Below are 24,918 nucleotides of genomic sequence, written 5' to 3'. Positions count from 1 at the left end.
TCACGCAACGTACGTTGCGAAGGCAAAGCGTTGTTAAATTTCGACCGCACATACTCATACGCTGCCGCAGAGTAGTAGTGCAGAGTGAGTGCGAATGCACGTAGCTCTGGGGGGTACATCTTGTTTGTTTTTTCATGGGCTCGGACAAGAAGCTGTTGAATTTCAGGCGAGAAAGTTGCTTCAAAGACCTCAAGGCCTTTTTCTGACAAAAGTTTCCTCTCTTTTAGCTCCTTGATCAAATTTTCTGACGCATCACACCGCTTGTTTAGCCTTCTTTTGGATTGCTGCAGTGTCTTAACTTTCTTCTTTAGTTGGAGAACCTCTTGTGCAGACTCCTCTGCCTTGGAACGGTACCAATCCTTCGCCGGCGAAGAAGGCTCAGATGGCATTTCAACCGCTGCCTCAGCACTGACGACAGGTGACAGCGCAGTCCGACACTTAGGGGCCTCTCGCTTTCTTTTCGCCTGCAAGAAAAAAAAATCAGTTATGCTCCAAAGTTCAGAAGCCGGGTATAATGGTCCCACCCACTGCTTAGACTGACTAGAGACGGGATTACTACCTCGGGGATCTTTTTATAGTTTCGGTGCGGAAGTTTAGCGTGCCCGTATTTATGCACGCACAGTGAAAAAAAAAAAGTTGGACAAGTAAGTGTACGTGACGTGCGCTTTGTCAGAGAGTGGTGCGATTTTGAACAGCACGTAGGAAACGAGAAACTGTGCCTACACATTCGGAAATCTATAGCCTATTTACTGTAACGAAAATGTACATTCGTGATGGTACTCACTGGTTTCTGGAGATGCGCAGGGAACGCAGGAAAAATGGTAGAAATGCTCCCTGGTCGCAGTCTGGTCGTTTGGCCCGTCCTGTCAAAGCAGTTGGCTTCAAAGTGCTCCGAGCAGAGAACGACCGCATTCTTAGGCTCCCAGCCATCCCTCCGAACAGCACGCTGCCATGCGTCACGCAGCGTCTTGTCTTTCGGAAACCTGCGGTACCACACGCACAAAATAGGTTATTCAACTTCTACTCTCCAGCTGAAAAATGCTAATGAAAGTAAGTTTTCAGCTGAAACCGCGCTTCTCGAATGAGGTAGCGCGCCGAAGGAGACAAGCGATTGAAAGCGCTTTTTTCCGCGTACTTACACGTGAAAAGTGATTCCTGGCTTCTGCTTCGCACGATTAGTGCAGCCGAAGGCGACACACGAGCTCACCATAACGTCCGGAATCGTGTCAACTTCCTTTAGAACTGCACAAAATCCGCACAGAACAAAAGAACGAGGGACAAACGCGACAACTGTTGTTCAGTGGCGCGAACGGCGGGGGCCCAAACGACCGACGGCACGTTTTTTGCCTGGAGCAACATGGCGGCCGTCGGCGTCACCATAGGGCAGGCGCTTCCACTCCAGAAGTTTTTTTTAAACCTCCTTGGTGAAAACCCGGCGCTGGCCACTTTCCTGTCGGGAATGCTATGCCACACTGATTACGCGCGTGCCGTTCCTGACCGCGAACTACTGGAACCGTGGCGATAGAGCAAGGAGAGTATACTCGAAGCAGATGACAATTATTGTTGTGTAGCAGAAACACTCCCCAAATACTCGATTTTATTTTTAGAGGGTACTCTAAAAATGATCGAGTAAAAAGGGTGTATTTTTGTCCCACAACAATACTCGTCATCTGTCTTTCGTTCCTTTCCTTGCACTATCACCGCGCGCCCTGCGGTTCCACGTAACGAACGACATGCTCGTTATCAGCGTGACGTAGCGTTCTTGATAGGAAAGTGGCAGGCACCGAGTTTTCAAGGAAAGAAGCGCAGACAAGCCGGATGACAATTATTGCTGTGAATAAAAAAAAAGGGGCACCGTTTTTACTTCGATCACCTTTTATAATGCAGTGGTTGTGGTGAAAATTTCTTTATTTGCAGTACTATAGGTGCCGCGCCGAAGCTCTGGGCAGTCGGAACGTTCTTGACTTCACAGCACGGGGCGCAGAGCGTCGCTATGGACGTTTAGGGCACATTTGATTTATCTGATTGTTCGGGTTTTGCGCCCCAAAACAACAATATTGTTCTAAAAGACGTCGTAGTGAAGGTGCTCCGTAAATTTCGGCCACCTGATTTCCCTAACGTGCACCCGAATCGAAAATGCGGCCGCCGCGACCTGAATTCGATCCCGCGACCACGGTTTCGGGATTCGAGCTCCATAACGCATAAGCCACAACAACGGGTCGGTTTATTATCTGTCACTGAATAAGAGCTACTTTTAAACAACGGAAGCAGTCGGGAAGTTTTGTGAACATTTTTTTTTTTCGTGTGTCGCGAGAGCAAAGTTTCGCGGAAAACCATGTTCTTTTACGGCTCACAAGCGGAGCAGACAAGGTCGCCCCCGTTCGGGATTAGAAGGGGAAAGCTTACTCGGAAAAGCGTCTAGCACGAGGCAGGTCCGGCGCCACCGTCTGAGTCTAAGCCATTGTTAACAGGCACGCGTGTCATTGAGAATGACATGGGGACGCGACCACTTAGCCTGACCGAGACATAGTGGCGGCCGGTAAACGACCATATTCTCCCCCGCTGTTGTTATGATTCGGGGCGCCTCGCTGTCGCATGTACACCTGGTAAGTGCACGGAGCCCAATGGTGTACACATCGCTCTTAAGGACGCTTCTAGGAAGCAGCAATTAACGAAAGAACTGACGGGGCTCGAGCGTGAGAACGGCCGCCGACTGAAGTCGGCCGAGGGAGGCAGCACGAGTAATGTTGGGCAGCACGGCCTGGCATGGGAGAGAGTGTCCCGTGCGGAGAACCTATCCCTTTGCGTGTTTCATTTGGTAAGGGATTCGCTCGCAGGATTTCAAGCTGGACGGTTGTGCCCTCGCGATCTCCGACTTCAGCGTAGCTCCCGCCGACTGGTTCGCCCTCCGCGGTCTCCTGATGCCGTGTAGCTCTCGCATTGTGGCACCCCGCCCTTGGACTGCTTCGACCGGATCCCCACTTTCCTATCTCCTTCTTTTTCCTCTCGTTGGCTGTCTTCTTCTGCTTCTACTTTCCTTCTATCCTTTTTATCCCTCCTTAACCCCACCCCTATAAGGCACTGCGCCGTGTCGCCTGAAGGCAGACAGAAATTAGGTGCCTTTTTCCTCTTCATTGTAACCACTACCACCACTACCACCATTTGGTAAGGAGGTTTTTACAAATGTAGTGCCTTTTATGAAAGTGTTTCTGTATTGGTTGTGATGATGCGAGTCCCAACATGTGATTGGTTTTTGTGAAGACTCTTTGTTCGACCAAGGGTTAAAAAGAGGATGTTTGAACTTGAAAAGTGAGCGGAGTCGGGGTCAACAGCGGATCTCACCACCGGAGACCAGCTATGCCGGCCGAGGGGTATGCCACCATTTTCTATGTTTTGTCTTTGTGACACAGTGCATTTTGTGAATTGAAGTTGTGTTAGCTAAATAAACCCCCAATGAGTGCTCCCCGAAATCATCGTGTTGACGTCTCTTCGATTGCCTCCGCGGAGTTTCACCCACACTTATTCGTCTCCCTGGTCGTCCGATGCGCCTAACTTGAACAACCCCGACGTTTCGCTACAATATGTCGGTCAAAGTAAAAGAAAGAGAAGTTTTGGCTCCAAAGGTAAAGCACAGGCTAGGCCCCCTCCCCTTCCCACAGAAAAAAAAAATTCTGGCACCGCCCCTGGAGAGAAAAGAAAGCACGGGCTTTATTAAGGTAAAGGGGTCGCCATTTTTTATTGGACGCGACGTGACTTTGGATGGATAGTTGACATGTAAATTTTTTTTCGTGGTTTCAAAAAGATCACCATTTGTAAGCGCGCCATCAATCGTCTTGATTGCCTAAAAACTTAGACATATCCTCTACTGATCTATTTGTTGCCTGTTTTCCAAAGATTTCAAAGTTCACACTCATGCGCAGTTTCGAAGAGGCTTTTTTTTTCTATTGTGTTTAAATTCGTGCGCGCAGAGTAAACACGCAGTCGTTTTTAATTATGTATTGTATACTGTATAGTTTGCGACATTATATGAGTAAGTGTAGGTGTTGCTAATGGCATCATAAAGTTGTGCACAATATTACACACTCAAGATAACAAACACAAGCACACACCCAAGACGGCTTCGCCAACGTTTGACTCGCCACAAAGGCCCCCGGTGCGCAACCCGCGGTGCCGCGCATCGGGCACCCACGCGAGAGACAACCATTCGCGCCAACCGCCACCCGTCAAAGAGCAGCTTATCTCTCTCGCGCCGCGACCAAGGCTTTCCGCCAGGCGTCACCGCCGGCGCTACCGATCTGAGACCGATATGTGGAAGCTGAGCCGCAAGGAAGCAAGGAAGCTGAGACCGATATGTGGAGAATTGACATGATTAAGAAGTCCCCACTAGAGATCTATCAAGCTTTTAAGCAGGAAATTGCCAAGGAAAGGATCTATGATAATACTCGGGGTAGTTCTCTACTGTTTGAGGCCAGGACGGGAGTACTGCGAACCAGGACATATCGGGCCGAATACGAAGGGGTAGACACAGTATGCAGTGCGTGTGGAGAGGACGAAGAAACTGCCGAACGCTTGATAATGTTTTGTGAAGGGCTTCATCCTGTAGTTCAGGATGATGGCACAGAGTTTTTCAAAGCACTGGGGTTTAGGGACAGGGAGGGCAAAATAGACTTTAAGCGGGTAGAATTAACTAGAAAGAGGTTATTTGATTAATGGCTAAAGTCAAGGCACGAGTGAAAATTAAACCCTTCACTGCAAAGTACGAATCCTCAACCTCACTATTTAAAGGAAAAAAATAATGAGTCTAGGTTTTGGTTCATTAAGTATTATGGCTTGGTGGCGCTGGCCACCGCCCGATCTAAAGGGTACAGTTATATCCATCCATCCATCCATCCATCCATCTAACCATAATGATGATGATGGTGGTGATGGTGATAACAAATGGATGGATGCATGGATATGGCTGTACCCTTTAGATCGGGCGGTGGCCAGCGCCACCAAGGCGTAATACCTAATGAACCAAAAACTATATTCATTTTTTTTTTCCTCAAAAAGTGAGTTTGAGGATTCGTACTTAGCAGTGAATAGTTTAATTTTTACTCGTGCCTTGACTTTAGCCACCAATCAGATAACCTCCTTCTAGTTAAGTCTACCCGCTCAAAGTTTATTTTGCCCTCCCGGTCCCTAAACCACAGTGCTTTGAAAAACTCTGCGCCATCATCCTGAACTATAGGGTGAAGCCCTTTACAGAACATTATCAAGTGTTCGGCAGTTTCTTCTTCCTCTCCACACGCACTGCATACTGTGTCTACCCCTTCGTATTTGGCCCGATATGTCTTGGTTCGCAGTACTCCCGTCCTGGCCTCAAACAGTAGAGAACTACCCCGAGTATTATCATAGATCCTTTCCTTGGCAATTTCCTGCTTAAAAGTTCGATAGGTCTCTAGTGCGGACTTCTTAATCATGCCCATTCTCCACATGTCAGTCTCCGTTTCCTTCACTTTCTTCTTAACCGATAGTTCTTTTTGGTTTGGCCACCTGCTGTTTTCTAAGTACTTACCAGTCAACTTCCTGGTTCGCTTCCTTCATTTTGTATCGACATTCTTCATGTACAAGTAGCTGAAAACCTTCCTAGCCCAACGCTCCTCCCCCATTTCTCTCAATCGCTTCTCAAATTTTATCTTGCTGCTAGCTTCCCTGCCCTCAAATGATGTCCATCCCATATCACCTTGTACTCCCTGATTTGGTGTGTTCCCGTGAGCGCCTAAAGCAAGCCTATCTATTCCACGTTGCTTAATTTCTAGTCTTGCTTGAACTTCTGATCTCATGCAGAAGACCGCATTGCCGAACGTCAGCCCAGGAACCATGACCCCTTTCCATATTCCTTTCACAACATCATACCTATTGTAATTCCACAGTGCCCTATTTTTCATGACTGCTGCATTCCTGTTACCTTTAGTCGTCACGTATATTTCGTGTTCCCTCAGATACTCGGTCCCATTGCTTATCCATACGCCCAGATATTTGTATTTATCTGTTATCTCTAGCGTGACCTCCTGTATTCTAAGCTCACTACCTTCGTTGTCATTGAAAATCATGACTGCTGATTTTTCCTTACTGAATCTAAAATCTAACCTATCTCCCTCATTACCGCAGATGTCCATCAATCTCTGCAAATCTTCCTTGTTGTTGGCCATTAGCACTATATCATCTGCGTACATTAATGCTGGTAGTGCCTGATCAATAAGTTTTCCTTGTTTGACTAAAGAGAGGTTGAAGCCCAGTCCACTTCCCTCTAATTTTGCCTCTAATCCTTGTAGGTACATCATGAATAATGAGGGTGACAGGGGGCACCCCTGCCTAAGCCCCCGTTTTACCTCTGCAGGCTTGGATACCTGTTTTTCCCACTTTATAACCACCTTTTTACCTTTATAGATACCCTTTAAAATATTAGTGACTACATGTTCCACGCCTAGTGTGTCCAGTATTCCCCACAATTCCTCCTGAACCACGCTATCGTACGCTCCCTTGATATCCAAAAATGCTAGCCACAGGGGCCTGTGTTCCTTTTCTGCTATTTCGATGCACTGCGTCAGTGAGAACAGATTGTCTTCCAACCTCCTGTGTTTCCGAAACCCATTCTGCAGTTCCCCCAGCACCCCCTCATCTTCTATCCACGCCTGCAGTCTTTCCTTTATAATCTGCATCGCCAGCCTGTAGACCACTGATGTCACTGTTATAGGACGGTAGTTGTTTATGTCAGCTTTGTGCCCCGTTCCTTTATAGAGCATGCTCATCCTGCTAAGTTTCCATCCATCGGGAACTTCACCATCGATTATTATTGTGCTCACTGCCTTTCTCAAAGCCTGCTTAGACTTCGGACCTAATGTCTTTAGCAGCCTAATTGGAATGCCATCTGGGCCTGTCGATGTACTACTAGGAACCCTTTTCTCAGCCCTTTCCCACTCTTGTTGTGAAAATGGAGCCATTGCACCACTTGATTCGTCCTTGTCTATTGTGGTGCATAAAGTACTTCTTTGTTGAAAATTTTCTGTCACCCTTGTTCTTATATATTCAATAGCTTCGTCCCCTTCTAGCCTAGCACCTTGGGCTGTAGTTATAAAACTCTGCTCTAGGCTCGTCTCATTTCTTAGGGAGTTTAGATGGTTCCAAAATTTCGCAGCTGCCTTTCTATCTTTTTTATGTACTTCTGCCAGCCACTGAGCTCCCTTCCTTCTAATCTTTTCATTGATCAGAAGGTATGCATCCCTTCTACAGCTTAGAAAGGTTGCCCATTTTCTTTCAACATCATCTGTCGGTTCACCCCGCTGCTTAGCATGTCTGTGTTCTCTAGAGGCTTCCTGACGTTTTTCTATGGCTCTCTTAACTTCCTCATCCCACCAACTTTTGGGTTTGGGTCTTCTTTTCCGGGGTGACTTGTCACGCGTCTTAGCAAGCTCTAGCTCAAAGAGTCTAATTAGATTCGTGTATGTCCACACTGTCTTATTATCCTCCGTGATTACTTTCTCAATTTGTTTAGTGGCTATTTCAATTTGCCTTTCTGGATAAAAATTTTCCTGTAGTTGCTCATCTTGTCTCCTTCCCACTTTCACTGCTCTTCCAAAACTTAGCTTGATACGTTTGTGATCGCTACCCAGACTTCTGGAGCCACCTTCATCTATGTGCATTCCCTTGAGCTTATCATACATCCTATGTGACATCAGTGCATAATCTATCGTCGACTGAAGCCTTCCTACCTCCCATGTTGTTTGCCCTTCACACTTCTCGGTACTGTTGCAAATGATCAAATCAAGCCTTTCACACATATCCATGATCATTTTGCCTGTCGGGTCGTAAGCAAACAAATGCTCGTAAGCACAACGCCCCCTACCGCACGGTTGTTGTGAACCCGAAATGTGGTCTATGGGCGAGAGACATGCGCCAATGAGGCGCAAGCAACTTTACAGGAGGGTGTTAGCACCTCCACAAAGCTGAACCACATTTCACGTTACGTTCGAACGTTACGGCGCGAGTAAATAGAGAGTTATAATATACCGGGCTTACCGTTATACCGGGCGTACCGTGATACCGGAATCGAAGTGCGCATGCGCAGATACGTACGTTACGCGTACCGCTTACCGTACGCACGGTATTTTTCAGATTTAAGGTAGCGTAGGTGCACGTAGTGTACGTAAACATGGCGGCGCTCTCGGACGCCCGCTTCGAAGTGATTTTGGCGTAGTTGTTGAAAGATTCACCTTGTTCGCAGCAAACGACTGTTCAGAGTGGCTTCGCTTGCCTTCAGTTAGCTTCGATGATTGAGTATTACGGATAAGTTGGCGTAGTTTTTGAGATAGCTTCCCATTTCGAGCGCGCCTAGGCCTAACTACAAGATCAATGTAAACAAATCGGCAACGTAGATGTTTTCGCGTTTTGTACGTGGTTCATATTTATTTACTTTTATTATAACAAAAATAAACTTCTAACAATGCTTCGCGTGGTGGCATAGGCAAACATTCTCGTTTTATTTTTATTTTCACTGTTTAACTTATTAAACATCTAATAGGTAGCACCACCATCCCACTCGGGGTACGTAAACCACGTAAGCGCTATTTCACTAAACTATAAGACGCTGCCTACAACGAACGTTTGCTGCACGGTAGCGTCATTCCCTTAACCTACGCTATCACGCTAACGCTAAACTATAACTGTCTAATGTCGCCGAGTGCAGAAAATACGGGGAAGGTATACACGCTAGCTAGTTATAACTTATGTAGAGACATTATTTTTTCCCTTCCTGTCGAAGCTATGTTTTATTTGTTTTTATGTTCATCATGCCCAGGAGGTCCCCATTCAGTCTCCGACTACGGGACCTCCTTCTGTATACCGTCTGTAATGACTTTACTTCATAGTAACAATAAAATTTGATTCTGATTCTGACTCTGATCGACAATATTGAAGCCCTGCACGATGGACGAGAGGCGACTGTGCCGAGTCAAAGCCTAAGCAATGTACATGCTGCACGTAATTCGTGGGATGAAAGCTGACTGTGCATTAGACGCGGCCCGCAATGAATGCGTAAACGTGACAGCCGAGCAGTTTTACGACCTTTGCCATGGTGCGCTATAAGGCGATAAGTAGAAACAAGGCAGCCTGGAGGGAATGCATAGAAACTGGCCCCTCACGGGCGTGATAAAATGCACTCGCTTCCTCGCCGTCTTTCGCAACTGGGATCTCAAAAAGTGCACTATAAAACAGAAGCAGAAAATAACGGAATAGATAAAGTGTGTATGTTATGGCACACGTCGGTCGCCTGACTGTGACAGGTTTAATGTACGTGACTATATTTACGTACAGCGCGCACTTGGTTTTGTATCGATGCGTGCTGGTATGATGACCGTAACACTCGCACTGCATACACTTAAAAAAAACTCCTTCTGATGGTGCGATTAAGTTCCGGTTTAGGCGAAGGAAGAACAAAAAGACCTCACGCTTAATGAGTCGTGTCACGTTCCGACGGCGTGACACTCGCTATCAAAGCAATTCACGCAGCTTGAGTTGCGGATGAGGTCTGGTCTGTATATAGCGACCGCACCTTCCTTCGAGAAGCGCAAAAAAATTAATAAAGAAAAAAAACGTGTGCGTATCCATGCAGTCATGCGGGATGCGATCGACGAGCAATTCAACCTTGCTCACTATCGCTGCGCATCTTTTCTTTGTTAATGTTTTTAAATTAAGGCAAATGTAGAGGCGCTTACGAATTATTCTTGTGACTCAGTCGAAGCCGGCAAAGTGTTTTTTGCGTGGTGATTCAATCAAGAAATTTGTAGGAACAAGATAAAATCAGCGCGCGCGCATGATAGGGTACATAGAAGATAGTTGGGAGAGGTCTTCGTCCCGAAGTGTAAAATATTGTCATCATCATTATTATTACTATATTATTACTGCTATTATTATTATTATTATTATTGTTGTTGTTGTTGTTGTTGTTGTTGTTGTTGTTGTTGTTGTTGTTGTTGTTGTTGTTGTTGTTGTTGTTGTTGTTGTTGTTGTTGTTGTTGTTGTTGTTGTTGTTGTTGTTGTAAACGTTTCTGGGTGAAGGTCATGCAACAGCAGAGAGAAGGAGAGGCAAAGACTTTGAAACTTCGATACTTTATCAATTTCAACACTCGAGATGCTGCAGGCCATGGTCAAAAAACCTCTAAAGGGCTTGACTGGGACCACGACCCTTTACAAATGCGTTAAGCCAACCAAAAAAACCGGTAAGCCAACCTGCCAAGAGTAAAATTCGTTAAAAGATGTCAGAACCGTTAGCAGAAATTTTTTCGAAGGGGTTCAACCATGCTTTATATATGTGCGAGCGTGTGTTATTTTATTTATTTGATTGATAGATTGATATGTGGGTTTTAACGTCCCAAAACCTCCATATGATTATGAGAGACGCCGTAGTGGACGGCTCCGGAAATTTCGACCACCTGGTGTTATTTAACGTGCAACTCAATCTGAGCACACGGTCCTACAGCATTTTCGCCTCCATCGGAAATGCAGCCGCCGCAGCCGGGATTCGATCCCGCGACTTGCGGGTCAGCAGCCGAGTACCTTAGTCCCTAGACCACCGCGCTGGAGCTTATTTATTTATATTTGGCAGAACAGGGGGAGGGGGGGTAGTATGCGTGCTTCTATATGTAAGACCCACGTGAAATTGCAAGATGTTGAGGAGATTTGAGTATGTACATCATGGGTTAGTAGAACAGGAAATACTTGAGCTAATGCAGTGAATTGTACGAAGCATTTTACTGTTGGCAAACTATATAGTTTTCGAAGCAGTTTTCGGGTCTGTATTAAACAAAAAAAGGAGCACACTTTGCGAACTCCATTTCACTTCACTTATCCCTAAGCCCAGTGTACCCAACTACAATTGATACGATCACTGTGAGGCATGACACTCGCTGTACAAGTTATCGAATGGCAATTAACGTACATGGCCGTTGGCATGATCTTGTCCTGCGGTACGAAGCCGTGTTGCGTCGCGGCAGGTAGAGGGGGATGGTGTGGCTTGGTTAGTGTCCCCGTAAATGCTCCTTTCTGCCCCTGTATATGCTGCCGCAGGGGGCAATACTATAACCAGAACTATAGTCGCGGGCAACTTTTCTTGGCAATGAATGGAAGGCTACAGAGCCAAAGTGGGTATATATAGGGATACCAGGGCTGCCGTGGCTGTGGAGTGGGGCAAGCACTCCTTTTCCCACATCTCTGCCGACGCCTATGGGGACACGATGACCCCGTAGTGTAGTCCAAAAAACCGAAAGCCGAGTGGAGGAAAGGCCAAATGGCCAGTTCCATGGACCTGGACAGCCGGCGCGGTGGCTGGCCTGCACCTGTGAATGTTGCTGTCTTGCGAAGTAACTCAATTTTGCTTTCGTGACAAGTATCGCAAACATGGAAATCATCTGCCTCATTTAACCTAGCGGACTACTGCGGAGCTAGGCCGTAGCTGCTGAATGTCCCCAACTCTGCGAGTACTCACTTCCAGCGCGTCACCGTTTTGTCCGGAGGAGGCTGAAACTCTGGGAGGCGGGCCCAAGACGCGAAGGTCTTCCAGAGGGGGGTCTCCGCCCGTGAAGAATCTGCGCATGCGCGAGACCAAGCTGCGGGACAGGGGCCGCCACGTGAGCAGGGACAGCTCCCTCTGGCCTGCGCATGTTGCGTACAACAGCGGGGGCACCATCACCAGTGCGCTTGAGGTACAGGGACGTTCATATTCAACACACACAAAAAAGAGCGAAAGCGCGAATTTACCGCTGCCTTGTTCTCGCTCAAATTTCGCACAAAACTTGCGTTCTAAACGCGAAAGCCTCGCATGATAAAAATGGTGTCCAATTAATGGTATTCCAGCTTCACGTGACCAAATGACGAGGTCATGTAAAGACGTCATAATGGCCGATAATGGTATGTTATGACGTCGTCGAGATATGATCAAGTGGCGTCGTCGCTTGGTTATAGGTGGAACGATACCGGAGGTAATACAACACCGGCTGTCGTGCAGAAAGCTACTAAAAGGAGGAGGATGGATGTGGAGGGAGGCAATACATTCGATTGACATCGTCAAAGCAAGTAAGTGTATCATGAGAGCAGGCGATTTCCTCTGTGTTCTCCTTCGCGTTAGCTGAAGGAACTGTCAAGTGTCGTCGCTATCTTTTAATGTCACAATCGGCGCACTTACCTAAGTACCTAACATTTAGGAATAAAATGCGAACTTAAATTCATTTAGGGAAAAAAGAGCACCTGTTGCCAAGACTGCAAGAACGCTAGCCTTGTGTGCCTTCGCAGGTTCGGATCCTGCCGGCGGCGAATTATTTTTTCGACCACTTTTCTTTTTTCACATTTACCTTACTTGTAAAAAATTACTTGTAAATAACATCCCCTACACTTTCTCTGGCATAATTGTCTGTTAGTTCTAATTAATACTGTGTGTAACGAAGAAAACGAGCACTTAAATATACACTTTCCTTCCCTCATTAAAGTTACTGTATATGCTACACTAAACGTAACATATATAGTAAACTCTGCCCTGCATATGCGGAAAGCGCCCTCCCTGAAGGCTTGCAAGCGTATGCTTGCACTCACCGTGAATCACCGGGAACTCACCGGGAATCACGTGCACTCACCGTGAATCACCGGGAACTCACCGGGAATCACGTGCACTCACCGGTAATCACGTGCACTCACCGGGAATCACCAGAAACTCACCGGGAATCACCAGAAACTCACCGGGAATCACGTGCACTCACCGGGAATCACCGGGAACTCACCGGGAATCACGTGCACTCACCGGGAATCACGTGCACTCACCGGGAATCACCAGAAACTCACCGGGAATCACGTGCACTCACCGGGAATCACCGGGAACTCACCGGGAATCACGTGCACTCACCGGGAATCACCGGGAACTCACCGGAAATCACGTGCACTCACCGGGAATCACGTGCACTCACCGGGAATCGCCAGCAGGTCACAGTATGCGTATCCTACGGCGCGCAGCCTGCTCCAGCAATCCAAAGACAGCACCTCGATGAACAGCCGGCCGATCACCGCAAAACCTACGCGTCCGTTAGTCGTGAAAAAGAAATTTCGATAATCATAATGGACGAAAACGCACCGTTTGTTATGCGTATACATGTGTGCAGGGTACGAATATGCCCATGGTAGTATGTAGCGCACACACTTCAAACACGTACGCACACACATACACGTGCGCAAGGTTACGCCCCCCCCCCCCCCTCTCGTTAGTCGAGTTCGAAAGGAAACAAGCTTCGAATTTCGCAGAGGACGCAAAAATGAAAATAAACCTAATTAAGTGATGACGTGCGTCCCAGAACGCCCTACTCTCGGAACGCAACATCTTACTTTATTTCAGTTTATTTACCCTCAATGCCACATAAAGGGGAATGGTTACAAAGTTTAAAACAGTGGTCCTCGGCCGCGTTTATCGTCAGAAATCTGCATAACCTTGCACTTAAATAAGGGGACGGGTCCGGCTGATTAAAGTTATGGGGCGCAATCTTTCTTGGCCAGATCCGTGGCTAGGTGAGGAATGCCACAGCCTCCCCCACCCCCCCACCCCGCCGTTGTTCGAATAAAGGGCGTGTTTCAATAAAAATAAATAGTGAAATTACGTGTTCTTAAAGGCCTATACCAATTGCCCTCCTCACCCCCTCCAAACAAACTACGAAAAATATTCCTGGCTACGGGACATGTCTTGGCGTATTCCTGAAATGATAATGAGGGAGGGGGGGCTGCCCTCTCGTGCACGCGCCTGTGCCCACACACCCAAACTTCTGCAGGCGCCTACGTGCTTACATGCTTTAATAAAATTAAGAACGAGTGAATAATCATCGTGTCGTATGCGAATCGAACGCTCCTGATTGTATTCGCAGTATGAGAATGCATTACCAGGAGCTACCTTTCATTGGTCTATATTTTAATGAAAGTGGCTATAACCTCACTTCTTGGAGTCTCCATTGAGAGAGATAAATTTAGATGGAAATGAAAGCGTTTAATGATTATCATTTAGGAGAGCCGCTAACAAGAACCATTAAATGGTTTATCATTCGCACAATTTTCTACGTTGATCTTATGACCTGTTTCGATATGCACACTACATATCAATATACACATGTCAAATACCACAAACACCCTTAAAAATTCAAAAGCAGGTGGATCGTTCATACAAACTTGATACGTCACGTGTTCTCGGACAAGATGAGCCCATATATGGTGTTCTGCTGTACAAAAGTGAAAATGAATTTTTCTCGAGTATTCGTATTCGATGGAACTCGGTGATTTCATTACTGGAGCACAAGTTCGTGAATTAAATACTCACCATATTAATAAGCTAGAGCTAGACATTATTTTTGTGTGTTTATAGCGCATTTTCTAACATGCACGTTTTAGGGCCACCACAAATCTCTTCCACGTTCCCACGAGACTCGCGTGATCGTGACGTGAACCAATTTTGGTGAAAGTAAACCGAATTATTCTGCGTGGAGAGTCTAAATACGCCTGAGGTGGATAATTTACGTAGCTGTTGAAAGAAGTCGGGTTCACTATATAACTCGTGTCAGCCACCAATCAATAGCGTGGCGCTGCTGATACGAAGTCATGATATTTTTTGCCGGCTGTGACCTCGTATATACACGAAGACGAAATGAGAAAGCAGTCACGCAGTTATATTCATGTGTATGCTAAAAAACGACAGGTAACAGTAATTAATGAAGAGTCCACCACGACGGCGTACCTCGTAATAATACCTTTGTTTTGGGTCGTAAAAGTCCATGTTTTTCGTTATTTTCTCATACTATGCAGCCTGATTATGTGCGTCTGCTTCGATACCTCACGCACGAGATCAATATTTGGTGATGTCTTTTGTTGTTGTTGTAGTTCATGCGTGTTTTCCTCTGTGATAAAGAGGCCGTATCGTTATTTTCGAGGATAGATCGTCGCAAAGCCGACAACAGCATGGTACCGCGTACTCACCTTCCTGGTCTGAACTGCCCGCTGTGTTCTCCAATTCTAGCTCGAATGGGTGTGAGAAGTGCGCCACCTCCGCCTGTTTCGGAGAGACAGAACGAGAGGTCATCGCAATGGTAAGGCATTGGGCCATCCAAGCGGTCGTGGCTGTACACCTCTTAGGTTGGGCCGTAGCTGAGGTTAGAAGCCAACATGGCAGCATGCAGACACAACCATCTGCTTCTATCTAAACTCACGCTTGCTACTCGGTCGTCACAGCAATAAATAAAGGGTGAAATCAGCTACCACTCCGTGTCATCTCGTGCTGGGGACAAAATATCAGGTATGTTCTGTTTTTATTAGGAAATTACCACCGTTTATTTAGGCATATGCTTGCTAAGCCTAGACTCCAACAATAGGAGAAGGAATCTTTAACACGACCTACTGCACTCCTGACCTGCTCAGATGGCGGGGTTTCTATGGAAGCGCGAGCCACCGCTCTCGATCAACAGCTCACCATTGGTGGCGCTACCTATAACCTGTTCGTCTTGCCACCCTGTGGGGAAGGTGCACGTACATTGAACACGCAAAATTTTTGTAGTAGAGCTTAGACTTTCTCTTTTTTGTAAGTCCGTGATTGTATTCTGTAATTATCGAGTGAGACAAGTCATAAGGACAATTGGTGTCATAAAGACATGGGTAAAAAGGTTGTAAAGTGTTCATGATGCGGAGTGAGTTTGAAAATAGGCCCAAGTGCAGAAGCAAATGGAAAGGAGGCTGACGCAAAGTGTAGGCAATGTGAGGTCGAGGGAAAAATAGAGAAAACGATGGTTGCCCAGAGTGAACTGCTGTTGAGAATCACCGAGCTGGAGACTGCGTTGGCGACAGTGCAAGAAAAAACGAGGGCAATGGGAGAAAGGCTGAAGTCCGCCGAGGAAGCACTAGCCAAGGTGAACAAAGGAGCGGCCGACGAAGAGAACAGTAGGGCACCGGCAACCAGAAGGCGGAGAAGAAAGAGCTAGCAAGTTTGGAAAAACAGGTTCAGCCGGTTCAATTGTCGCAAGGCCCAGCTTCAGCGAAGTAGTGGTGGGGCTGGGAGGGAACAAAGCAGCTGGTGTCACAGGTGCAAGTAACCCCTAGGTGCAGGACGCTCCAGCTGAAAAGTCAGCATGTGATCATCGCTGGGGACTCGAACTTAAATCGGTGCGCAGAAGCAATGAAATAGAGGGTAAGAGGTAACAACAGGGTTGCAGTATAGGGACGTTCCTAAGACGCAAGCTGGAAGCAGTCATGAGGCAAGCGAGCGCAAAACTCAAAACTACAGCTGATATATGAAACCTCGTGATGATTTCAGGCGGTTTAAACGATGTCTTAAATGAAGGTACGGCAGGACTAGCGACCACACTGGCGAAAGGGGTCGATGACATGCGCGCCACTTCTCCTCAGGCACCGGTAGTGATATGCATAATACCGGAGGTACCGGTGCGTGACGACAACCTGCAAAGAGCGGTTGTCAACGCAAACCAAGAGATATGGCGGATGAGTCAAGAGAAAGGCTTTCAGGTGGTGGAAATAAACAGAGATGTGTATAGGTGGGGTGGTTTTCAACGAGACAGAGTTCACTTCGATGAGCGGCTAGGTCATGAGGAGGGTTGGCGACTTGCAGGACGAGTAGCTTCTTTGGGGGGCACGCGAGCCCTTCGGGGTGCAGGACGGCTAGTAACGAGGAAAACAACCAGGGAGACTCTTTGACAGGTGGTATGGACAGATATGATTCCAAAGTGGCACCAGTATCTAAGATAGGTAGAGTCCGGGGCATAAATAGACGTAGCCACGAGCGCCGAGCCAATTCAGACATAGTGTATATTAACATGCAGGGTGTCAGGAACAGGCTGAAGTGGGAAGAGATAGAAGAACAGCTAAGAGAGGAGAGACCGATGGTATACGGTTTTGCAGAAACAGATCTTAGGGACATGGAACAACCTCCTAACAATGCGGACTACGCGTGGGACTATTGTAATAGAACAGAAGGCAGCAGAAAGGGGGGTGGTATTGGGGCATTCTTTCATAAAAGTACAGACTGGCAAAGGGTCAAGCAGGAGTGCAAGGAACATTTATGGCTAAAAGGTAAAGCGGCAGGACAGATGACACTCCTTGGTTTGGTGTACTTGTGGACGGGAGCAAAAGCCAGGGAGGAAAACCTGGCAATGGTAGAGTGTATATCAAAGGATATTGAGGAGTTATGAGGAGAGTGCGAGATAACTATACTAGGAGATATGAATGCGCACATAGAAGATATAGATGGGTATACCGAACTAACAGGCAAAATGATCATGTATATATGTGAAAGACATGATTTGATAATTTGCAACAGTATCGACAAGTGTGAAGGGCAAATAACATGGGAGGTAGGAAGGCTGCAGTCGATGATAGATTATGCACTGATGTCACATAGGATGTATGATAAGCTCAAGGGAATGCACATAGATGAAGGTGGCTCCAGAATTCTGGGTAGTGATCACAAACGTGTCGAACTAAGTTTTGGAGGAGCAGTGAAAGTGGGAAGGAGACAAGATGAGCAACTACAGGAAAATTTTTATTCAGAAAGGCAAATAGAAATAGCTACTAAACAAATTGAGAAAGTAATCACCGAGGATAATAAAAAAAGTGTGGACATACACGAATCTAATTAGACTGTTTGAGCTAGAGCTTGCTAAGGCACGAGACAAGTCACCCCAGAAAAGAAGACCCAAACAAGAGTTGGTGGGATGGGAAAGTTAAGAGAGCCATAGCAAAACATCAGGAAGCCTCTAGGGAACACAGAAATGCTAAGCAGCGGGGTGAACCGACAGATGATGTTGAAAGAAAATGGGAAATCTTTTTAAGCTGTAGAAGGGATGCATCCGTTCTGATCAATGAAAAGATTAGAAGAAAGGGAGCGCAGTGGCTCGCAGAAGTACATAAAGAAGATAGAAAGGCAGCTGCGAAATTTTGGAACCATCTAAACTCCCTAAGAAATGAGACGAGCCTAAAGCAGAGGTTCATAACTACAGCTCAAGGTGCTAGGCTAGAAGGGGACGAAGCTATTGAATATATAAGAACAAGGGGGACAGAACAATTTCAACAAAGAAGTGCTTTATGCAGCACAATAGACAAGGGTGAATCAAGTGGCGCAATGGCTCCACGAGAGTGGAAAAGGGCTTTGAAGAGGGATCCTAGTAGTACATCAACAGGCCCAGATGGCATTACAATTATGCTGATAAAGACATTAGGTCCGAAGTCTAAGCAGGTTTTGAGAGAGGCAGTGAGCAGAATAATAATCGATGGTGAAGTCTCCGATGGATGGAAACTTAGCAGGATGAGCATGATTTATAAAGGAAAGGGGGAAAAAGCTGACATAAACAACTACCGTCCTATAACAGTGACATCAGTGGTCTACAGGCTGGCGATGCAGATTATAAAGGAAAAACTGCAGGCATAAATAGAGGATAAGGGGGTGCTGGGGGAACTGCAGAATGGGTTTCGGAAACACAGGAGGTTGGAAGACAATCTGTGCTCAGTAACGTAGTGCATCGAAATAGCAGAAAAGGAACACAGCTCCCTGTGGCTAGCATTTTTGGATATCAAGGAAGCGTTCAATAGCGTGGTTCAAGAGGACTTGTGGGGAATACTGGACACACTAGCTGTTTAAGATGGAGTCATTAATCTTCTAAAGGATATCTATAAAGGTAACAAGGTAGTTATAAAGTGGGAAAAACAGGTATCCAAGCCCGCAGAGGTAAAACGGGGGCTTAGGCAGGGGTGTCCTCTGTCACCCTTGTTATTCATGATGTACCTACAAAGACTAGAGGCCATATTAGAGGTAAGTGGACTTGGCTTCAACCTCTCTTTCGTCAAACAAGGAAAACTCCTTGAACAGGCACTACCAGCATTGATGTACGCAGATGATACAGTGCTAATGGCTGACAACAAGGAAGATTTGCAGAGATTGATGGACATCTGCAGTAATGAGGGAGATGGGTTAGGTTTCAGATTCAGTAAGGAAAAATCAGCAGTCGTGATTTTTAATGATGATGAAGGTAGTAAGCTTAGAATACAGGTCACGCTAGAGATAACAGATAAATACAAATATCTGGGTGTATGGATAAGCAATGGTGCAGAGTACCTAAGGGAACACGATATATACGTGACGACTAAAGGTAACAGGAATGCAGCAGTGATGAAAAATAGGGCACTGTGGAATTACAATAGGTATGATGTTGTGAGAGGGATATGAAAAGGGGTAATGATTCAGGTCTGACGTTCGGCAAAGCGGTCTTCTGCATGAGATAAGAAGTTCAAGCAACATTAGAGATTAAGCAACGTGGAATAGGTAGGCTTGCCTCAGGAGCTCACGGGAATACACCAAATCAGGGAGTACAAGGTGACATGAGATGGACATCATTTGGGGGCGGGGAAGCTAGCAGCAAGATGAAATTTGAGAAGCGATTGAGAGAAATGGGGGAGGAGCGTTGGGCTAGAAAGGTATTCAGCTACTTTTACATGAAGAATGTCGATACAAATGGAGGATATATAAATTTTAGTCGAATCGCGAGACTCCTTTTTTAATCAGGAACTTAAGTTTTAATCGATGACAGCTGATGGCTCCTTGAGTCGTTCGCCATATAGCCCCACCGCATTCGCATGTGTGCGAACATCGCGCAAATACTCAAAGGGCGGCTTATCCCTAACCTAACCCAAAGTTCAAGTTTGCGGAGCGACGGCAACGCCGCGCTGCGCGGCAGAGGGCGCAGGCGATTCAGTGTGTTTCACCGCACGTACGGCACGCGTTATACAGTCGGTGCGGGGAACTTCGGCGCCGTGCCGTCAGCTTGGCACGCTAGAACAAGGCACTCGGTGTTCGACGTTGCTTTTTCGCGATGACAGAAGCGACCACACGAAAGCGTTAGCGAGGTCCGAATTATTGTTCTGTGCCACAAGAGCGCTGACAGTGCCAAGACACGCGATCCACCTGTAAAACTATCGGTTGCCGGACAAGTTGTGCGAAAGAGAAAGAAAACAAGCGTGTATCACCGAACTTAAATCAATAGAGTTCTAACGCTGTGTCTCGCATTCCATTTTGATTGTCTCAATTTCGCCACCTCTCACGCTGTGCCACGTTCACGCAGCAGTCCTTATGCACCTGCACAGTCGATATTTTCATAACTTGCAAGTGCAAGCACGACGCGAGAATAATAATAAAAAAACTAGGGTAGCAGTTGCTTCGCAGTGGTTGAAGCTAAGCTAGCTGCCTCCCAGCTAAGTCAGCGGGTGATGCTACAGTGGTACGGAGGACAGGAATCTAACCTTATCGGGCTTTTAGTGCTATGGCCGTGTCGTTCTTGTTTGTTTTTCGCATGCCGCGAAAGTTCCTTCACGACAGTACGCGTCTGCTGCTTCCAGCATGCACAACAATCATGCTTTTCATTGCAGACAACGCAGGACATCTATCGCGTGCGTGGCTTTATTTCGCAATGCGTACATTAGGTAACCAACCACTATACATAGCCTTCATAGATTACGAGAAGGCGTTTGATTCAGTAGAAATATCAGCCGTCATGCAGACACTGCGGAATCAGGGCGTAGATGAAGTACATATAAACATTCTGGAAGAAATCTACAGGGGATCAACTGCTACCATAGTGCTTCATAAAGAAAGCAACAGAATACCAATCAAGAAGGGTGTAAGGCAGGGGGACACAATCTCCCCAATGCTATTTACCGCGTGCTTACAGGAGGTTTTCAGAAGCCTAGAATGGGAACAGTTAGGGATAAGAGTTAATGTAGAATACCTTAGTAACCTGCGCTTCGCCGATGACATTGCATTGCTGAGTAACTCAGGGGACGAATTGCAACTCATGATTACGGAGTTAGACAAGGAGAGCAGAAAGGTGGGTCTTAAAATTATTCTGCAGAAAACGAAAGTAATGTACAACAACCTCGGAAAGGAGCAGCGCTTCGAGATAGGTAATAGTCCACTTGAAGTTGTAAAAGACTATGTCTACTTAGGGCAGGTAATAACCGCAGAGCCGAACCACGAGATGGAAGTAACTAGAAGAATAAGAATGGGGTGGAGCACACTCGGCAAGCACTCTCAAATTATGACAGGTAGATTGCCACTATCCCTCAAGAGGAAGGTATATAACAGCTGTATCTTGCCGGTACTTAGCTACGGAGCAGAAACCTGGAGACTTACAAAGAGGGTTCAGCTTAAATTGAGGACGACGCAGCGAGCAATGGAAAGAAAAGTGGTAGGTGTAACCTTAAGAGACAAGAAGAGAGCAGAGTGGACTAGGGGACAAACGGGGGTTAAGGATATCATAGTTGAAATAAAGAAGAGGAAATGGATATGGGCTGGGCATGTAGCGCGTAGACAGGATAACCGCTGGTCATCAAGGGTAACTAACTGGATTCCCAGAGAAGGGAAGCGGGTTAGGGGGAGACAGAAGGTTAGGTGGGCAGACGAGATTAAGAAGTTTGCGGGTATAAATTGGCAGCAGCAAGCACAGGACCGGGTTAACTGGCGGAACATGGGAGAGGCATTTGTCCTGCAGTGGACGTAGTCAGGCTGATGATGATGATGATGACATTAGGTATGTTGAACGTATGAGAGAAGAAAGCTTACCTCGATTTGCCGCACACGGTAATTTCACGTTTAGTCGGGCGTTGTCGTCTGCTTCACAATTTAAGCGTGATTAACAAACATTTTGATTTGATTACGTTCGCTTTTCGAAGTGCCTTTCCAGCTGGGAGATCTTTTTCAAGCGGTGTGCGACGCAAGTGCAGCGCGTGAGCCCTGCACGTGCAAGGAAGCGAACGGCAGCGCGGAGGAAAGAAAGAAAAACGCGCGACGTACATCCGCAATTTCTATTTTTCTGCCACAGATGGCGCTGCTTGTCCAGAGTCGCAGCGCCACCAAGCGTTGCTTTGGGGCCCTATCCCGCTGTTTGGGCACAGTCTCAAATGCCTGCATGTAAGCCTCTACACGACATGTAGACGCATTTAGCAGTCTGCAGTTCGAATGCCCGCTAATATTAAAGTGAGTGCGTACGTGTGTCTGTATTATAGCACTAGGCGTAATCCCCCTACCGTCCATTAGCCGAAATATTTTCAGTGTGGGTGCCACTTTCTCCTTCAGGCACATCACATAATACAGAGTTTTGGAAAAGCGCACGCAAAGCGTGGCGTAATTCGGTTTCGCGCTACTGCACATGAGTCGTAAGCTAACCGCTTGCAGCCTCCCGTTAAGCGACGAAAATAGCGCGCGACCGCAGCGAGCGCTAAGTTAGCGTACGCTATTTGAAAACTCCCTAATGGTTCGCCATCGTCCTAAACAAAAGAGTGACACTAACAATGAAGCCTTCCCCGGTCCCATACATATCGGGAATCAGCGAATAACTGGCGAGGGTATTGGCGAAGGAGGGTATCCGGGTGGCGCACAAACCCGAAATGACTGGCTGCCAAAAGAAAGTTTCCCCGGGGCTAGTCAACGAAATTCCATGCACTGATTGCTACGCCACTTATATCGGAGAGACAAAAAAATCTTTCCAGAAAGGATACTGCAACACCAAAACGACGTACGTAGCTTGAACGCTGAATTAAACGTTTTCGTAAAGCGCAGAGATAAGATGAACCATCGCATCAAATTCGACGCCGCCCGAGCCATCGAAACGGAAGATAGCCGCACTAAAAGGCAATCCTTAGTCTTCCAATATCCAAACGACACCTGGAAACAACTGGGACCCTGCCGAGTGTGCATGTACAGGGCCGTCTGCGGAACCAATGGAGAGAACAACACAGCAACAAGAGCGGCGGTAAGAACGATGGTGGAGAGTGGGACAACCGCTAAGAAACGTCGTTAGCTTCGGAGCCCGCCGGACATTCACCCCCTGGGGAAGAGACCGAATGGGTTCTGAGACGTAGGGCCTGTTTTTAATTTTAGTCTTAAAAACTAAAATTAAGTACCAAATATCAAGGTGTGAATTCCAGAATTTTAGCTACACCATCTAGTGAAGCGTTGGCGATCTCTAAAAGCTTGTGACACCGAAAAGCCTCAACTATAGAGTCGACAAAGGTTGGTTAGAGTTAAGAGTCCTCAAGCCACGTATTTCTATAATTGATTAAAAAATGTTAATATGTGAATACATTCTTATGAGAACAAGAAAAAAGTGTGCACGAAATTCTACTTCAACTCTTTCCTCAGAAATAGTTTTTTTAGGAAGGTGGTTAAGCAAGAACTATAATTTGGCTCAGTCGCGCAGTAATATTACAATAGTACAGTCAAAACACGGGCTAAACTTGTGTAAATGAAACAAGGAAATATACTCTCACGTCGTCACCCTCGTCTCTCTTGTTCGTTAATTTAGCGCTTTGTTTTACAACGAGCTTCCGCAACCTTATCGGGAGAACGGCGCTGCGTACTCCTCCGTGAACGGAGAGCACCACAAGCGGTTCACCAGCTCGGCGATGACCTTGCGGTACTAGTAGTGGTTCCGAAGAATGAGTATGTTGACTTATTGGCGTTCCTCGGTGTGCACGTGAGAAGAAGGACAGATGACCAGCCGCCATTCGCGGTTTGACGGAAACCAGCCTACACTGGGCGCTGTCTCATCGCTCATTCCAGCAGCACTCTACACAATAAGGAAGCGGTGATAACATCGATCTTGACCCGCGCGCAGAAGGTCGGCTCTTCGGAGGTCGAAAGAGATTGTGAAAGTCTGGCGCCACTTGTGAAAGAACGGCTACTCAGAAATCGCACGCACCATGTCCTCAGAGGCGTTGCTTTAAAGTTTCCGCCTAAGACCGAGAGGTCACAGCGGCTGTCTACGACGTCCCAAGTGCAGAGTGGGACGGCGAAACCGCTTGTCCGAAAGGCTGCGCCAACACGACTCGCGGAATTTCGACCGCCAAAGAAACGCCGGGGTCAGCTTTGACGATATCGCTGACCTTGAGGTCAACACCCCACCCCCAATCACACCATCTCCTCATTCGGGTAGTCATGGCACAGATGGGCGACTGCCATAAACGTTTGCCGGTTGAAGCGGCACTGCCAAATGTCTATAGAAACAAACCCGGTGGCCCCCGCCGGAGAAAGAAGCTCCAGAAAGGGCTGAAGCAGATACTACCATGTTTCCCCTTCTTATAGAAAAACACCTCCCTTCTTTCTCTTGTTTCGAAACCCGCAAGGTAATCCCCTCACTCTTCGCTACCGAATAACGGCGAGGTCAACGGCATTGTACTGTCACCTTCTAATCGCACGCTAACCACATTACCGTCTGATCGCCTAGTCTAAGTATTATACGCGACCGGCTGTCGCTAGTCGCTTAGCTGGGAGGAAAAAAGACAGAGCACACGCTTTTGTGTCCTCCCTCAAAAAAGCTTGGTCACGTGAGGAAGCTTCTTTTCGAGGATTTCCCGAAGAAGCCACACAGGTGAAGAGGCGAACGGATTGCCCGATCGACGCATGGCCTGTCCCATTCTTATTTCCACGATTCGGATAAGTCGTATTTGCAGAGCCGACAAAAAGAAAGAAAAAGCTTTGCGCTGCTACATAATGCAACGGTAGCGCATCACAAGAAGTGCGATGCGACACCGCCTACGTGCAGCGCATTCACTGTCCCGCAAAGCCAACATCGCCCTCCTGCCCCCTTTCCCCCGCAGCTGCTAAGAATGTGGTGTCGGAGGAGTGTACCATTCCCTTCCTGTGAATGATGACGCAAGAGTCGACGAAATGAGCTCCTGGCTGGCACATTAATACACGAAGCGCCTTCGTAATGCAGCACTCCCGTCTATATGTCTATGCAATGCACCACAAAGTTAATGCGTTGCGATGCGCCAGTTGTCGCATTCACGTATAGACGCAGTTTATGAGTA

The 24,918-nt window shown here is 46.9% G+C and overlaps 1 protein-coding gene across 4 annotated transcripts in view; it reads right to left on the bottom strand.

Moving 5' to 3' along the window:
* LOC119173619 (tectonic-like complex member MKS1) overlaps positions 1-24,918 on the bottom strand; it is a 105,874-nt gene that overhangs the window by 16,961 nt on the left and 63,995 nt on the right. For 3 of the 4 annotated variants that reach the window (XM_075889783.1, XM_037424424.2, XM_075889784.1), the window contains 3 exons: positions 15,034-15,106; positions 12,993-13,097; positions 11,525-11,691 (listed from right to left, as the gene is read on the bottom strand). In XM_075889783.1, coding sequence (XP_075745898.1) covers positions 11,525-11,691; positions 12,993-13,097; positions 15,034-15,106 — 345 coding nt within the window. The remainder of the gene's footprint in view (positions 1-11,524; positions 11,692-12,992; positions 13,098-15,033; positions 15,107-24,918) is intronic. The other variant, XM_075889785.1, reaches the window with a different exon arrangement.

This window comes from Rhipicephalus microplus, chromosome 3 (assembly GCF_043290135.1).
Source record: "Rhipicephalus microplus isolate Deutch F79 chromosome 3, USDA_Rmic, whole genome shotgun sequence".
Lineage (NCBI taxonomy): Eukaryota > Metazoa > Arthropoda > Arachnida > Ixodida > Ixodidae > Rhipicephalus > Rhipicephalus microplus.
The sequence above is the reverse complement of the archived record's forward strand: the minus strand, read 5'-3'. Positions and strand labels throughout refer to the sequence as shown.